Here is a 17,127-nt window from a genome sequence, read left to right as displayed (position 1 = left end):
GATCTTTGCACGGCGGCGGGGCTTATGGGATTTATCGGAGCGGGACACTGTGATAAATACGGGTTGTGAGAGCCGTCGGATTCTCCGGGCCTTAAGAAATATGAGTCTGCGCTGTGCTGCTCCGCCGCCGCTGTGAAACATAACCTGAGATTCTGCTAAGCCTCCGCTGGCAGGGCGAGGATAACAGGGCATCATGGAGATGGGAAATCTGATTAAAATCTAATGGAGGTCGTTACTGATTCACACACCTTCTCGGTTGATCCCAAGAAACGGCGGCGTGAGCGGGAAGCTCCTCCTCTCCGTCCACCTGTACCGCCGCCGCCGCCGCCGCCTCCGGCTGTGAGGCTTTCACATCTGCAGCGGTCTCCTCCTCCTCCTCTTCCTCCTCTTCCTCCTTCTTGGGAGGGAGAGATTTCAGAATCTGCCAACTGGGGGTGGAGAAAAACAACAAGCAAACAGAAATAAATAAATAAATGTTGACCAGAACACAGGATGATTTATTGCACATCGTTGTCCTTGATCAAAGTGTCAGATATTAATTTCGATCAAATATGCATCCAATTGATCGTAATTTGATCGTCAATTAAAAGTAAATTGATATAAATATGCATATTTTGGTCATTGATTCGTTGTCATCTCATTTCATTTAGCAGAAATGCCAAATATTCTTTCATTCCAGCCTCTCAGATGAGAGCATTTGTTGTTTTTCTGTCAATATAAATCAAACGGATCCGAGTTTGAACTGGAAAATTTGATCAATGCTGTGACAAAAGAAATTAAAAAAAATCTAGAGATGAATGGCAGTGAAAATAGTATATATATATATATATATATATATATATATAAAAATCGCAGCCCTCTTGTGGTTATTATCAAAACTTAATAAGTTAGTTGGCAACTACTGAATTCATCGTCATCAATAGTTTGATGATCGATGAATCGGTTGGAAGAAGATTCAGGTTTACATCATTCCAGCTTCTTAAAGTGAGAACGTGACGCGCTGAACAACTTTGAGTTGTGCACAAAAAGATTAAAAAGCATTTAAGGACGTCGTCGTCTTTGGATTTGGGGAAACACAGATTTGTCCCGATTTTCTCACCTTTTATCGACCAAACTGATCGACTAATTAAGAAAATAATCGACAATGGGATCAGCCGCTGGCCGCGTCCCCGCCCCGCTGTAACACACTGCAAATAGTGATTTATATCTTGGCAGGCTTTAAGATGATCCACCGCTTTAGTTGCAAATAGAGCTGAAAATACACATTTTCTGCCAGCGAGGTCACACTAAGGTAGTGTCTTTACACTGTGTGTGTGTGTGTATATAAATAAATAAATGTGTAGGCGTTTCTTTGTATAGCTACACACACACACACTGTATATGTGTGAAAGAAGGAGGTAGAGAAGGAGAGGATTTTTCATGAATATATTTAACGGTGGAGGGCTGTAATAAGCCCACGGAGGTGAGTGATAGTGCTGCTATCTGCACAGCGGGAGCCTATAGCCAGTTAAGTTACAGAAGAGGGCAGAACAAATGGTTCCACCAGGGCTGAGGAGGAGAGCGGCCAGGAGAGGGGGATAGTAACAAGGCAGGGGAGGAGAGAGGGAAAATGAGGTGAGGGGCGGGGGGTGGGAGTCGAGATGAGAGACGGATGTAGACGCAAGGAGTCGAGGCAGAAGTGTAGCAGAGGGAGAGCGAGAGAGAGGGAGACAAAGACGACGTGTTTTGAGATAAGGGGCAGCCGAAAAAAAGGATGGGGGAAAAAGCCTGCGGAGAGAAATGGGAGTGAGCGAGGAGGGAGTAAAAGGCGGAGGCAAGAAGACGGAGCGAAAGCAGCGACAGGCAGAAGCGAAACAATTCATTTTCGCTGACAGTCAGCGCGGAGATCCATAAGCGAACGGCTAAATATAACCCAGGAGATTCAACGTCCGGTGGAGGCTTTCGCCTTCAATAACGAGGGAGGACGGAGACGGGGAAAAATGCGGAACCGGAAGAGGCTCGTGCCGAGTTGCGCGGGAACGCATTTGTTTTTACCCCCCCCCCCCCATCGTGGACACGGCTAATTAACGTGTCAGATAATAACTCGGATCATTAGTGTGAATAAAAGCTGCTGGGTATAACTGAAGATGTGCGATGTGTTCTTAAAACCCCCGGCTGCGATTGAAAAAAAATCAAAAGCCCAAGGTTGAAACGTAGAACCCACAGCGTGTGAGGAATAGCATTTCAAGGTCTGACTCCTCTCTGCGTCGACGTATACGTCATAAAGCCGGAGCCCTGGGACAGGTTTATCTTGCACTCCGGGGCCCTCAGCGGGGATTAGGTGACCGAAAATAGCCGAGTGAGACCTTACGTTACCTCGAGTCCGGGGCCGGGGTGATGGTAGGGGCCGCGAACGGGCCTCCGAATGCAGCTTTGGATGCAGCGCCGGCTCTGACCGCCGCAGGATCCAGCGCCGCGGCTTTGAACTTGACCGAGGCGACGGGTCTGAAGGCGGCCGGAGACGCAGCCGGAGACGCAGCCGGAGCCGGAGCCGGAGCCGGAGCCGGAGCCGGAGCTCTGAACGGACGGGGGGATCTGGCGGGCTCCGGAGAAGGGGTCGGCGGGGTGGGTGAGGAAGAGGCGCTGTCGGCCGCGATGGAGTCCAGAGGGGGTAAACACAGACGGGTACGGTACTGATCCACCTGATGGGCTGGGACATAGGTTATGCTGGGGGCCGGGGGAATGTGGGGAAAGAGGGGAAAAAACATATTAATATAACTTAAGTTTTCCAAACGATGCACCAGACAATGACAAGGAATGACAGAAATGACATTGCACTTAGATAGATGGATCCTAATTATTGTTATCATCATCATCTCCGCTATGGACGATCATGTGATCGGCTCCTCCGTGTCTGTCCAGGCTAATCTCGCATCGTCCTGCAGCATAACGCGTACTATTCTCGGGGCGGCCAGTGATCAAGGACGCCTGGTGGTTGCAGTGACTCACGCTTTTTTCCCAAAACAACTTGAATTGCCCGTTTCATCCGCCGCCATTGACGGCCCGCTGGCTCCTCGCTCGCCGCTCAAAGCCGACCCCCTCGTGCCGGTAGGGGGCTGTCAGTGATGACACACAGCCCAGTGCACTCACTCGTGGTGTTTTGGACGGTAACTTAACGGCACGCATCCTGCTGAGTGCCGCCGCTGCGCGCCAAGAAGCACATTTGGGGGAGACAGTTAGCTCACTTTCATGGTTTTGGACGGCGCGTTTGGCGAAACGCTCACCAAGTCCGACGAGAATTGCCTGCAGGCGTCGACACTCGTTCCTCGAGTTTGACTGAAGTGTGTTTCAGAGCCCACTGGTGACATTGTGCTCGCCAATTGCAGGCCGTAGTCATTTAATCACGCAGTGCAGCAGTGGTCGCTGCAGAGATCTGCACTGAGCGCCTCTTGGTACCTCTGTCACTGCCGGAGGGGGACGCGACACGTGTTGGCTTTGAGAAATCGATTATTTGATTCCCTTTTCTCATCAAGAAGATTGACACAGCACTCTCATGTCCGTGCTGGAGACATGAAGCTACAACCACCAGCAGGCTAGCTTAGCTTAGCTTAGCTTAGCTTACGAAGACTGAAACAGCCGTGGATCCGTCTAAATATCTGCCTGCCAGCATCATAAAAGCTTGATAAGCAACGTGTGTGTGTGTCTATGTGTGTGTGTGTGTGTGTGTGTGTGTGTGTGTGTGTGTGTGTGTTTTCCGCTAAGTCGTGGTGACTTCCTGGAGTGTTGTTGTTGCTGTGAGGTTGAGTGAGAGTGGTATTGATCTTCTCGACCAACTCTGCATGAAAGCAAATGAGCTCATTTTTAAAAAAAAGAGTCTGTTTGGTAGTTTTTTATTAATGGTTTAACTTTATCTATTTAACTATGCACCAATAAATAAGGTAAAGGGAAGGCAGGAAACACCTGAAGCGATGTAAAATAAATAATGAAAAATGATTATATTCATCCCGAGTAATCAATAAGCAACTAATATTGCATTTTTCCTATATAACAGACCTGAAAAACAACCTTTAACTTTAAGGCTGCTGTCTAACATGTCAAATAAATACGCCTCCTCTCCATTCACATCGATTGTGCTGCAGTTGGAGGATTTCTTCTTTTCTTTACTAAAAGATTCTGATTCAAGACAGTTGCAAGATTTCCCAAAAACCTCCAATGTATAACAATAATTAAACAAAAATCCTGATCTATCTAAGACGCCGCAAACAACATCATTTAAGTAAACGTGTCAAAGACTCCTCCAGCTGCAGCATCGCCGTGTGGACGCCGTTTGAGCCCCAAACAGCCAATTCCTCTCACGGTGGCAGATTGAATATGGAGGTCTTCGGCGCTAAGCTGTTGTGACTGAGCCGTGCGGACAGCCTGTCGTGTCTCAACGGAGGCGGTTTGATAGTGACAAGCCCTCACCCGTCTATGTCGGTCTCATTCGGAGACTGCCAGAGCGACTCATCTGCCTCCACTCCACTCCGCTAGTTTGTCTGCAGTGCTTGTCAGGAGGAGGAGGCAGCGGGAGCGTGTGCGTGAGGGTGATAGAGGAAGACAGAATGTGGTTGTCTTTCTGTGTGTGTGTGTGTGTGTGTGTGTGTGTGTGTGTGTTGTAGTGTGCATCTATGAGAGGCTCTTTAAAGCGCTCTTTTATTCAGAAGCACACTGTTCAAGGTGAGATGAGGGATGAATTATTCAGAGATATTTCCCATAGCAGGAAAAAGGTGTTTTTGGAGGTTAGACCATTGAAAGGCTGTGTATGCGTGTGCGTAGGTTTGTGTGTGTGTGTGTGTGTGTGTGTGTGTGTGTGACAGAGAGAGAGAGAGTTTAGCAGGGCTGGTGGAGGTGGAGCGCATCTCCAAACAGCGACAAAAAGCGTCGTGTCGATGTGGAAAGTTATTATTTACCAAATTTTCCACCCTCGAGACAATCTTTGAAAAGAAAAAAAACATCATCGAAATGAATTTAACACGACCGCGGCGCCTTGCTCAATGGCGGCCGCAGCGTCAAACCGAACAAGGTGGCGACGGAGACGGCGCCGGCCGTGTTTTGTGACTGCGCAGCGCTCGTATTTATATTTATCTTGTTCCACATACTCGCTCACTCGAGCCGTATGCGCACCGTCGAGAGCCAGGAAATGTGAGTATTCAATTACTCTGTTTTTTTATTCCTCCAGTGGATGATTGTTCTCTGCATACCCAAAGGACCTTTTTTTCAAAACTCTCTTTAAACTAAGAGCTTAACTGGTTTCTTTGAGCGAGGACGTGCAGAAACTACGGCAAGAGGGAACGACACGTGAAAGCAATAGAAGTGAATCAGCTTTTCTTTTTTTCCGCGCCACAAAAAGTGTCGCCGACTCTCACGCTCTTGCCGTGATGCTGATTTGTGTCGTGGGATCCAAAAAGTTCTTGTATGTTGTTCACTTTTTTGTTACTCAGCAGGTGTTGTGGGTCTGTTGGACCCGCTGTATTTTGGGGTTTTGGATTCGACACAAACAAACAATTTTATGTTGAAAATACTCAACCGCAATTAGGAGCAATATAAACAGCAAATATGGTTAATAATTTAATTCAGGTACACCATTTCCACACTTTTATTATTTTATTGCATTTGTGTTTTTCATGCAGTGTCATAAATTCTCCCTTTGGACACCTTCATGGCCAAAAATGTCTCATTGACTTCCATAAAAAACACATTTATTTAATCTCACTGTCACTGCAGTATAAAACCGTGAAAAACACAAATGCTATCAAATCAATGTTGTTGCTAATCTTTGACATTTCCAAGACTAAAGCCCCATCACTCTATTATTTATTATATGGAGGATAATCCAACCCATATGGTCAAACACAGGTGAGGCCATCGTGACGAACCCACTTGGGACGTTTATCTGCAGCCCAGATGTAAACCTCACGGCCCCACATGGACCTGCTGGCTACCTGCTCTGTTTTGTGTGTGTTTGTTGTGTGTGTGCCGTTGGGGACAGTGACTGGCTCCTCACCTTATCTCCGGCCCTACGACGGAGTGTCTGCGCAGCGCGGCTCTGGCCCTGGCGTTGGTCAGGTGGGAGGTCGGCTCTCCGTTCATGGCCAAGATGGCGTCCCCCACCCCCAGCCTGCCATCCTGGCTGACAGAGCCCCCCTGGACCACGCTGCGCACCAGCATGCCTGAGCCGTCCTTGATAGCGCTCACCGACATCCCTGCCAACACGCACACGCACACGCACGGGCACAGGTGAGTGGCGGTTTCCGGCGAAATCAGCATAATCAAGACAGGCACTAAGGCAGATTAGCACGCAAACATGGCCGCTCACGCTTGATATTTACGCGGCACCATCCGTCACGGAGGCTGCGCGGTCGCGGACGACCTGCAGAGGACGCAGGTGACCCCCACCCTTACCCCTCCCACCCCCATGCCGGTACCACAAACACCTGACTTTGGCTTGATCCAATCACACGCTATAGGCGGATTACGCAAACACTTCATTAATGCAAACAGGCAGAAGCACGCACACACATGCACGCACACACACACACATGCACACACACGCACACACAACCGACGGCGTGATCTAGTCCTGCGTTACTACTCTGCCGTCTACTGGAGGACTACGCACATCCACAACACTATGGTCGTACATAATTTGAAGTTGGTCAAAGAAATGACTATGCTTTGTTTTTTTTGATCAAATAAATCATTTATTGTTTTTCTTTTTTGTTTTTTTTTTGGTATTACATTCAAATTACAATACAATCATAGTGCCTGGAATACACGGCTACGGCTGCTGACAAAGACGAACAGAAGTCACACATTTCATGAGAAAGAAGAGGTGAGTTAATGAAGAATGTCTCAGACGCTATAAGTTACTTTAACATAGCTTTAAAAACACATATGTTGTTTTTTTCTATAACAATCTGCTGCTTGCACTTTGAACAATAAATCCCACATGAAAATCTATTTGTTTTGACCTCAACAAAACCTACTCATGGTACCACAAACGTACAGGGAGTGCGATAGGTTCACAGAGAGCAAACAAAGACTTCTAAACAGGCTGCATGTATTCATGTTTCAAGATGAGCAAGGCAAGAAAAAGAAGAACAAAAAAGATCTCATTATGATCCGTTAAAGCTTCTCCGTTGACAGACGGCTCTATGAGCAAACCAACCAAACGCTCTACGTACTGTACATGGTCGCCTCTCTATATATGGGCATTTAGTCGTAGATGCACATTGGATAGAATTGTAATAATTGGAAGAATGTATCGTGCAAAGATTACTACAATAATATTGCTCGTTAAAAAAACATCCCCAGTGATTCAGGCCTTACAGATGATACTTGCTTGGAAGGTCCAATATATTTAAATGAACATAAAACACAGAACGTCTGTAAACGCTCCACCTTTGGTTACCCAGAACACCATGCGGCATGAAATACCTCAGCAAGCAGACCTACAATATTATAAACAGATGAAAACCAAAGAATGCACTGACACACAGACTGTAGGTTATGACCTTGTTTTCTTCTACCTTTTAACCATTTGCATAATCTTAAACTTGCACACAGACACACACACACAGACACAACGTAGTGTGTTGAGTTAGTTTCCTTGTGCTTTGCACAGAGCCCTTAGATTAAAGTGCAGGACCGCCTTGCACCCGGTTGTTTTCCTCCCTGTCATGTTCTAATAACCAATGAACTCTCAGCTCTGGAGTACAGACACAAACCTATTTAAAGATCAATATATACTTATTGGTTTTAATGGACTACTCCTCATGCACCCCCATTCTAGCCTCTCAGGCACACACACACACACACACACACACACACACACACACACACACACAGTAATCATCTCCCCCTCTCAGGTAGGAGAAGCACTTCACTTCACCACTCCTCTTCGGGGCAGTCGTCATCACCGCCGCCTATTAGCGTCATTATCGCCGCGCCGGCGACGTACACACACCAAGACACCATCACCATGAGAAAGACGGAGAACATACCAAGGCTACGGTTGCCCCGGACAACTGTGATTGTCCTCTCAAAGCTGGTGCGGGGGGGCAGCGGCGGCGCCCGCTGCCTCTGGTCGTCCTCCATGACGCTGACGCGATGCCGCGGCCGGTTCTCCTGCTGAGAGGGACAACAGAGGGCACGAGTGAGGAGGAGCAACTAAGGGATGGATTGTGAGGGTTCTTTCATGGTCCCCAGAGGATAACCCACCGTGGTGATCCTCTGACCTTTCAACCTGGCTCATCAGCCTCAGCTGCACTTTGTGTTTCCGGGCTAATTAGCACACGTTAGCGTGGTAAAATGCTAAGGTGAGATGCAGGCGGCATCCTCCGGTTCTGCAGAGTGAAGCCGATGCAGAAGTGTTTGAAATCTTGCATTATCTCTCCTGACCAGCAGGGGGCAACGTCAAAACGACAGTCCACAAACCAACCTTGCTAAAAAATTAGCTTGTTAGCATGGTCATTAGCTGTGTTTCCATGTAATTGTTTAGCATCTTTTAAGTGATGCATGTTTCTCCAAACCAAATCTGAATTTGTTTGGAGCGAATGAACTCGGCTCGAGCGTCCTCTGGTCAGCAGATGACTGAAATCCTAGTAAACAGATGCCGTAAAGATGAATAATAAACCCTCTTTTTGTTTGGAACGCTGCATCTCCCGTACATTTTCGCTCAATCCGGGCCGAGACAGACGCCGAGAGCCAAAACAGCTAATCAGTCAAACAAGTTAAATGTTTCGGAAAAGGCCTTCCTTAATCTTTTTAGCGCATCAACTCTTTTTCACTTTTGTAACAAAGCCAAAAAACAATTAAGGCAGTTTCATTAAAGTTTGCCGCTTTAACTTTCAGCTCTTAACTTCAACGAATGGAATGGAAACATGCTACCGAGATGTTAGCATGCGTAGCCTCACAGAGCTGCCGGCATTACTGTGGACTCGTACTCTTGTTTTATCCAGATGTTTGACTCCTGAAACAAAAACATCCGCCTCATTCATCCAAATACTATTTGAGATATATTTAATTTGTTAAAATATATCAGCACGGATCGAAATGGTAACCGACCGACCATCTCGAGGGTCTTGTTGCCCATGCAGATTCCTTCCAACATAAGCTCTGACGCACATTTTTTAACCCCTAACGCAGATAAAACAACTTCTTGAAAAGTACCCCGTAGTGCACTAATGTCCTAACCTACTATCATCACGACCAATCAGATTCCTGACGTGATGAGAAAAAGAAGATTTCAAACAACTATACTTTCTCCAGGGAGAAAGCCTTGGGAGTAATTCTTAGATGTAAAACATGCAGAGGTAGACTTCTTCTTTTCCCCCGGGGCACTTCACAAAGAAAAAAAAAAGGGGGCAACCGGGAGATCGACTTTGAACCTTCACAGAAAGTACAAGCAGCCCTGAAGTTCTGAAGCTACCTTTGCAACAAGCCGGTCTTTGATGAGAACACACTGACACTTGCTGCTCTGGGTCTGTGTGTGTGTAGGTCTGTGTGTGTGTGTGTGTGTGTGTGTGTGTAAGGGATACATTAAGGTAGTACTGCACGCCCTTGTGCTGGACTAAGCGCCAATGTCGTGCAAGCACTTTTCATTGAGAGGCAACTGTTGGTAATTAAGCAAAAGTGAGAACAAAAGGGCGGCCTGAACAGGATTAAGTTGAGACCACAATGGAGAAACAAAGTCTTTGACACCGAGCACTTTCTCTATGCGTGGCCGAGTGACACTGATACAGCTCGCCGCCGTAGAAGGTACAAAAAAAGGGAGAGAACAAACGCCGTCATGGTAATCTCCTTCGGGGCGGCTCAAAATGGCTACCGACAGAATCTTCGGTTTGCGTGGTGATGAACAGCGCTTCCTGTGCGATGAACCACGAGATTCAGATATCTGTGGCGTCAGTGCAACTGTCACTGCAAAGGATGCTTCCTGCTGAGTCCAAACCGTCAAGCAAATGCTGATTTACAAGTTTGTTTGGTGGTTGTGCATGATTTTAGAGCTATGCAGAGGTTGTTTTTTACGAATAAAATGACATATTTTGAAATTTCCAATTGAGAAGACAATTCTATTTCAGACCTATGTTTGGTAGATCGTACACACAGAACCGGTGCTTTAAAATAATAATGGAGAGGGCGCTTAACCATTTGTCAAACTGCCTTTTACTCTCCTGTGGGCCAAAGTTCAACTGGTTTTCTAAACCACAAAAGAAGTGAGAAGAAAGTATGAAAAAAGAACTTTCCAGCAATGCCAATGCATTGGAAATCCTTTTTTTGTGCTGTTTTTTTGCCGTTACATACCGTTGAGATGTAACACGGCTGGGTGACGCTGCTGTCCTCTGCGTTGCGGGTGTTGGCGTTAGCCTCCGCTGCCTCGGCTAGCTGGCTGATCTGAGCGTGGCTGTCGGTGTCATCGTAGGACGCCCGCAGGCTCCTCTCTGAGATGGGCGTCAAGCCGCCGCACAGTTCCAGCTGAGAAAGCAAAAAGTTCCCAAGAATTGAAGTTGAAGGAGTTGAAAAGAAAAGGGGGAGGAAAAAAGGGCTATTTGCCTAAAAAGTTAGGCTAAAGAAGGTGACTGTACATTAGACACCTCCTTGTCCTCTGGCCCTCTCTCTCCATCTGTAGTGTGGTCGAGCATTGTGTTCATCTCTCGGCCGCATTAAAAATTCAGACGGCCTGTAACTGGATTCTCTTGTTGCTTGTTACCAAGCCACAGTCCACAACAACAAGGGGAAGAAATACTGGGCTCTCCAGAAGAACAAAAACAAACATATAAGTAATTGTCCTGCATATCTTTATGAGATGATTAATATAAGAGTAAAGCATCCAGAGGAAAAATGTTTTAATGTATGGGTAAATATGCTGCAGCCAATGATATAATGAGATACAGTAGACGGTATAACAATATATAACATGTCTACTGTCGGACACATACCATAATAATAATCTCTTTGATAGCTCTGGGTGTATTAGGCATTTAATGAGCAGGAAGTCCTTAATATAGTCGTGCATTTCTATTTTGCTAAATTGTGGCAAAGCGAAGTAATTATTATTTTTTTTTCTTCAATTTGCTGGATTAGCCGAAAACAGATCCAGCTTCTAATTGGATTTTCAAGTACATATACTTTGCAACATGAAGTACTAGATAGTCAATACAGCCTGTTAGTTGCATTAAAACCTGGAAATTTACATGAAATGTTCCTCTGCCGTTTCAAATTCAATGAGATATTTACATCTCTTTTCGTACCGGCAGTGGTTTGGCAACTCCGATGCGCACAGTGCCGTAGCCGGTGGACTTCAGGATGTGCACGGCGTAATCCAGGCTGGAGCCCTCCAGGTCACTGTCGTTGACGAACATGAGCCGGTCACCGGGCAGCAGGCGACCGTCCAGATCCGCGACACCGCCGTGCACCAAGGACCGGATCACCAGAACTGTTTTGGTGACATCTTCCGGATCCTAGAGATAGGAAAAACGGAGACGTACAAGGACACTTTGAAATAAATGAGATGCATCGTGTGCTGGATGAATGCAGCGAATGGGTCGTGTGGTCTTGCATGAAGGCATCCGGCTGCAGGAAAGCTTTTTTTTTCTTTCAGTGGATAACACACAGGGTATAGAAAACTATCTCAACGGTTCATCACACAAATACCCAGAATACCAGAAGTCCACATGCTTCTCTGTTGCCTTCGCCCTATCCAACCTGACACCGCTATTCTTAGACCGCGGCCTATTCCGGTCTGTTCTATTTGCAGAAAGGGCTCGCGGGCACGTCTCTGACCTGGTAGTCCAGGATGCTGAAGCCCAGTCCCAGCTCGCCTTTCTCCAGCTCGACCACCTGAGCGTCTCTCTCCCACATGGCCAGAGGGGGCGACATTGGGGGCACGCCACGCTTGGTGATGTCCTCGGCCGTGGGACAGGGGATGACACAGCCCTGGTCCAACTGGGACGAGCGGAGAGCACAGAGGTGACGGGGGGGGGGGGGTGGATTCATTGATTCATTTCACACTGCATTCACCCTCTCGCCGATGTGCGCCCTCACCTTGTCGTTGAACTCGGCCAGCAGGTCTTTCAGCGTGAGATGGGCGTCGGCCTCCTCTTCCTCATCGCTGTCGAGAATGGCGGGGGGTAAAATGTGCGAGCACACCAGGCAGACTTGCTTGGGTAGCTCCTTCAAAACATTGACCACCTCCCTGTGCGTCTCTCCAACGAGAGGGATCCCATTCACCTGCCAGGAGGACACTTAACATGAATGTGTGTACGCACTTTTTCTATATATATGCTCAGTGACTGGCTAGGTTATGCTATAATCGTTGTAAACAGAGAGAGACAACACAGCTGTGCTGACTGTAGAAGGTTAAAGTGAAATATCTCTTCCCATGACTGTGTGTGTATGAGTGTTAAAGCTGTAGGCGGGCAAAGGCTCATTTCAAAACAGAGTTGAACAATGGCGGCGCCATGCAGATGACGTCCGGGCGAGATCAAAGGGGTTTGGAGGGGTCAAAAGAGACGCGGAGGACACAGCGGGCGAAAAAGCTACTGCGCCGCGTCCGCGGGTTCATCTGAGTGCTCATCGTGATGGACGACACGCGTGGATGCGTGAACTGGCCCAGCGGCGGGGGAGGAGGGCAGGCTCAAAAGCACAAGGGCACGTACTCTCGCCCACGTTCGTGCGCTGCACGCTGTACTTGGAACTGTGTGGCGTCGACTTGTGTTGTTTCTGATATATGTCTCTAATATGTAATAAGCTCATAGACATTTTTTCTGGACCAGAATGTGTCTGTTAACTTAACCCGTTGAAAACTGTGGCAGCAATTTTGGCTCCAGACCTCCTTTTCCCTGCGTTTGAGTGTTTTTCCCTGTGAGTCGTAGTAGGAACACCAAATTAATTCCAATACTTGTGTTTATTGTTTGTATTTGTTCCGCAAATTCTTGGGAAAAAAATGTATATCTGCAAAAAAAACAACACATACAGCATGATATGAGCCAGATTCCCCCAAAAATGCATCCTGGAGCGGTCAATAAGACACATTTTGGGAAAGATTAGGACGTAAAGAATCATAATCTGCAACAAAACTCACAATACAACAAAGTGTTGGTCTGTTAGGAAGGAGTTTTAGTCAAAAAAACTGTGTCGTTCAGTTTAAAAATGACGTATTTTATGCCAAAAAATTGTCTGAATGGGGCATGCTGGGACTTCAAATGAGCGCGGGAGGATTTTCGCGCACGGTTTCCAAAAGGTTAAACTGAAAACTACAACTTGTGTTCTCAATGTTACTCGGGTAATAAATCAAGTGGGGTCATTTTCTCACAGGCTTCCCGTGCAATTCAACTTTTTCTTTGCAACCATTTCAGCTAATTTTCTGCAACCAGCATTGCATTAAAGCACGGTGGAATTAGCAGGCTAGTTAGCCGACAGCTAACTAGCCTTGACAAGACATTAACTTGTTCCATTTTCCTCATTGTAAATGAGTCACTGCTTAATTTAGTCGTGACTGCAAAACCTGCGCCGGCAACTTGCTGCTCAGCAAAGTTCAGCTAAGTTTATATGGAGGCTAGCTCGCGACAAAATGTCCGCCGCTTCGACTATCCAGCTGTGTTAAACTGAATGGTGATGTCCTCGCTACTCCTATTCTAGTTCTCTGATCTCGTATCTTGAGCTGGGTTGAGTCACAGACGAGTCCTTTACCTCCAGTATCTGGTCTCCGGTGAAGATCTTGCCGCTTTGGCCAACGGGGCCCTCGGGTAAGACGGAGCACAGGTAGTGATGCCCAGCCCGGGCCTCCAGACTGATGCCGAGACCGCTCGTCTCGCTGAACCGCTCCAGCTGACACACCTACAAATATAATGCGAAGAAGAGCGCTGAAGAAGAAGGGCACCATACTAATGTTTGAGCTTTTCTATGCACGTAAATGATCGTAAATGATCATTTTAAACCACGAAGACGTACAATGACTTCATATCGCTGTCCGACTGCATGCTGCCACCTCTTCCTCAGGTCCTCCTCCTCAGCCGGTGACAGTTTCACACCTGTAAAATGTGCACACATACAAAGACAATCACCCTCACCTCCCATATAAACACACATTCCCATTCTCCTATAGCCTCCAGGGGATCCAATCAATAAAGAATGGGATCCTATGTGAAAACATCACTTTGGCTGCTTTATAGTGCACAAAAGCATTAATAATTCTTCTTGGGGCAAAGCAGCATGTCAACCACTAGACAGGCCCACACACACACACACACACACAGACACACACACACACACATCCCACAGGCCCACACACAGGATATCACATCCACACCCACCATCTTGTGATTTCTTTGCACACAAACGTTTTCTGGTTCTTCGATTAAAACCGTCGCAGTAATCAGAGTTCATTTTGACTGTGCTCTCGAATCAAGTCACCCAAATGAAGCTGCACATGCAGACGGGGGCACGGGGACAAATCCCCTCCTCCTTCCCCCCTCCCTCCCCCGCCCGAATGAGCTGAATTAGTCGGATAAACACGCGACCGAACGACGCTATAAATAGACTCCCATCAAAGAGCACGCTTCGCTGCCACATCGCCGTTCCCCGAGTCCAATCAGCATATCAGACTGAAACAGTCCCCCGATGCGGCTGCAGGCCGCGGTGCATCATGGGAAGCGGGAGCTTACCGTTTCTGGAGCTGTGTCGGGGACGTCCGTTGGCGTACGCCGCTCGCCGGGAGATTTCACGCAGGGAGCAGATTCCTGGGAGACAAGGGGGGAGGCGAAGGGGGTCGACACATTTTGAGCACACACATGCAGGGATCCAAACTACACAAGAATGTGTACAAATTCCCAGCAAGCGTTGTTCCACTTCGAGCAGGAATCCGCAAGTTAATTTGACTGCGATTCAGGAAGCACCTGTGGATGATTACTTGCAACGTATACGCGTTCCCCCCTATGCTCAACAACTTGAAACACCCCTCTCTCAGCAAAAAGCAACCTGTCTCTTGAATCCTGTTGAGGCCCAGTCTGTAGGGGTTGCCCTCGTGGAAGCTGTGGGAGTGTCGGAGCGGGTGCAGCGGAGGCACCGGGGGCAGGATGTGACTCAGGCGGACGGCCTTCCTCAGCAGCCTCAGTCGGACCAGGGAGCCCGTCCTCCTCAGGATCTCCATGGCGCGCTGCTCGCTGCAGCCCTGCAGGCTCGCCCCGTCCACCTGATGAGGCAGAAGGTGGGGGGCGAGATAATGTGTCAGCGGGGGACCATTGGAAGAGAGCCGGGATGAACAGGTATATGATGGAGAAACAGCGACGCACAGTGTGGAGGTAAATGGGAAAGCCACAATAAATCAATAATAATGCAACGATGTAAGATGGAAAGTATGGGTGAAAACAAGAGATGATTGACGGGAAAGACGGATGGGAGTAAAAGGAAAACCAGAAGAATTCCCCTTCATCAGCTGAAAAAGACCCAAAATGGTTTATATGCGACTACTCAGAGATTTCCAGAACCGTTAACGTTCAATCAGGAACTCACAGATAGGACGATGTCTCCGAGGTTGATGCGTCCGTCTTGGTCCACGGTGCTGCCTTTCACTATGCTCTTCACTAACACACCTGCGCTGTAGACTGGGGAGAGCGAGATGGGTTTAGACGACAACGTAGCGTAGATCGTGTAGACGTAGCTTCGTACTCAGAAATCGTCAATAATGCCTCACACTCTGCAGGTATCATTCAATTTGTTTTCATCCACTTGGCTTTGAATACTTATGTTTTTGCTACTTGGTATGGTTACCTGAGTTTAGGTCACCTATGTAGCTGGAAATGGTGAATCCCAGGCCTCGACTGTTCTTAGTGAACTGCACACTGAACTCATAGTCGTCCTTCAAGTCTTTGAGCTGGTAAAAAAAGCACAGACGGTAAAACAAACTATGTTATTATTGGGAATATTGTATTTCCTTTTTTTCTTCTTTCAAAGTAAAAAGTTTGCATTTGACTTTTGCATATTTCACACCTTGCCGTCCAAGCTGTCTTGGCTGAGCACAGGAGAGGAAAGGTGGTTGTCCTTGGTAGCATCCCTTGCAATGAGCAGTTTCACCTTGGTACCGGCATTTCGCAGCACCTGCGGTTCAGGCCGGTCAGATGTGAACGTGAAAAAGTGATAGTGTGTGACAATTGCATGTCATAAATAAATTAAATCAAATTTTAGAAAAATCTGTTGAAGGCAGGGTCGGCAATCTTCCTGAAAAACATGTTTTGTATATCTTGTTGAAGTTCTATTACATCCTCACAGCAAGGAAAATACCAAAATAAATCTGGTATCCGTTGCTGGACTGTATAGTTAGGCCGTCCAATAATTAATTTCGGCCCAAATGTAATGAGTGACCGGGCGACATCATGGTACGTTTACACCAGAAGAGTTGGGAATTATTCGAGTGAGTAGATCACATGCAAAGTCAATGCACAGGTTGTGAAAAAGCGAATTTTAATCTCTTTTGTCAACTAGCATAAGTCTTCCACAAGCTGCTAGCATGACAGCTAGCTCATATTTGTTGTTGTGTACCTTCTTATTAATTTGTCAGTGTTGGATGTCAGTGTTGCTAACTTGTAGACTTTCTTGCTCGATTTAGCAGTTAGCTACCGGCGCTAGCGCTGCAAGCTAATTTCATTGGAAAAGAGGCCTGTTTGTGTCTGTCGTCCTCCACTGTGAAGACTGGGTCAGACTGTTATTTTAAACACACGTCATCATTACAGACAAATGCTCACCTGTGCCACCTGCTCGCTGTTCATGCCCGCCAGATCCGTATCTCCAATGCGCAGGATTTGATCACCGCTACGCAGGCGCTTATCCTGGTGAGCCCCGTTACAACACAAACATTCAGTGTGTTACAATCTTTGAATGTGTTTTGCAGACTTTACCGAACACGCTTCAGTTACATACAACATCTGAATATTTTTGTTTGTCCTCAGCATTCATCAATAAGGAAGGAATAGATTGAGGACACTTATTGTTGTTGAGAGTGAGGTGAGAAGAATAATAGCACTCTTTTCGACAGTAGTGTCGATTTGCTCATCCAACTCACTATTTCTTTACTTTGCTATTTAAGGTCTGGCTATGCAGTTGATCGGCAGGTGG

General features: G+C 47.0%; 1 protein-coding gene across 1 annotated transcript in view; it reads right to left on the bottom strand.

Moving 5' to 3' along the window:
• The window catches only part of si:dkey-92j12.5 (multiple PDZ domain protein), a 37,449-nt gene that overhangs the window by 15,072 nt on the left and 5,250 nt on the right, over positions 1-17,127 (bottom strand). The window contains exons 7-22 of the mRNA XM_068591890.1: positions 16,758-16,841; positions 16,006-16,113; positions 15,787-15,889; positions 15,529-15,620; positions 14,995-15,208; positions 14,682-14,756; positions 13,969-14,048; positions 13,708-13,854; positions 12,061-12,246; positions 11,800-11,961; positions 11,268-11,477; positions 10,321-10,491; positions 8,022-8,148; positions 6,023-6,221; positions 2,356-2,706; positions 249-428 (exon numbers count right to left, since the gene is read on the bottom strand). Coding sequence (XP_068447991.1) covers positions 249-428; positions 2,356-2,706; positions 6,023-6,221; positions 8,022-8,148; positions 10,321-10,491; positions 11,268-11,477; positions 11,800-11,961; positions 12,061-12,246; positions 13,708-13,854; positions 13,969-14,048; positions 14,682-14,756; positions 14,995-15,208; positions 15,529-15,620; positions 15,787-15,889; positions 16,006-16,113; positions 16,758-16,841 — 2,489 coding nt within the window. The remainder of the gene's footprint in view (positions 1-248; positions 429-2,355; positions 2,707-6,022; positions 6,222-8,021; positions 8,149-10,320; positions 10,492-11,267; positions 11,478-11,799; positions 11,962-12,060; positions 12,247-13,707; positions 13,855-13,968; positions 14,049-14,681; positions 14,757-14,994; positions 15,209-15,528; positions 15,621-15,786; positions 15,890-16,005; positions 16,114-16,757; positions 16,842-17,127) is intronic.

Source organism: Clinocottus analis, unplaced genomic scaffold, assembly GCF_023055335.1.
Source record: "Clinocottus analis isolate CAN_PGR_092001 unplaced genomic scaffold, fCliAna1.0.p SCAF_26, whole genome shotgun sequence".
NCBI classification, from domain to species: domain Eukaryota; kingdom Metazoa; phylum Chordata; class Actinopteri; order Perciformes; family Cottidae; genus Clinocottus; species Clinocottus analis.
The sequence above is the reverse complement of the archived record's forward strand: the minus strand, read 5'-3'. Positions and strand labels throughout refer to the sequence as shown.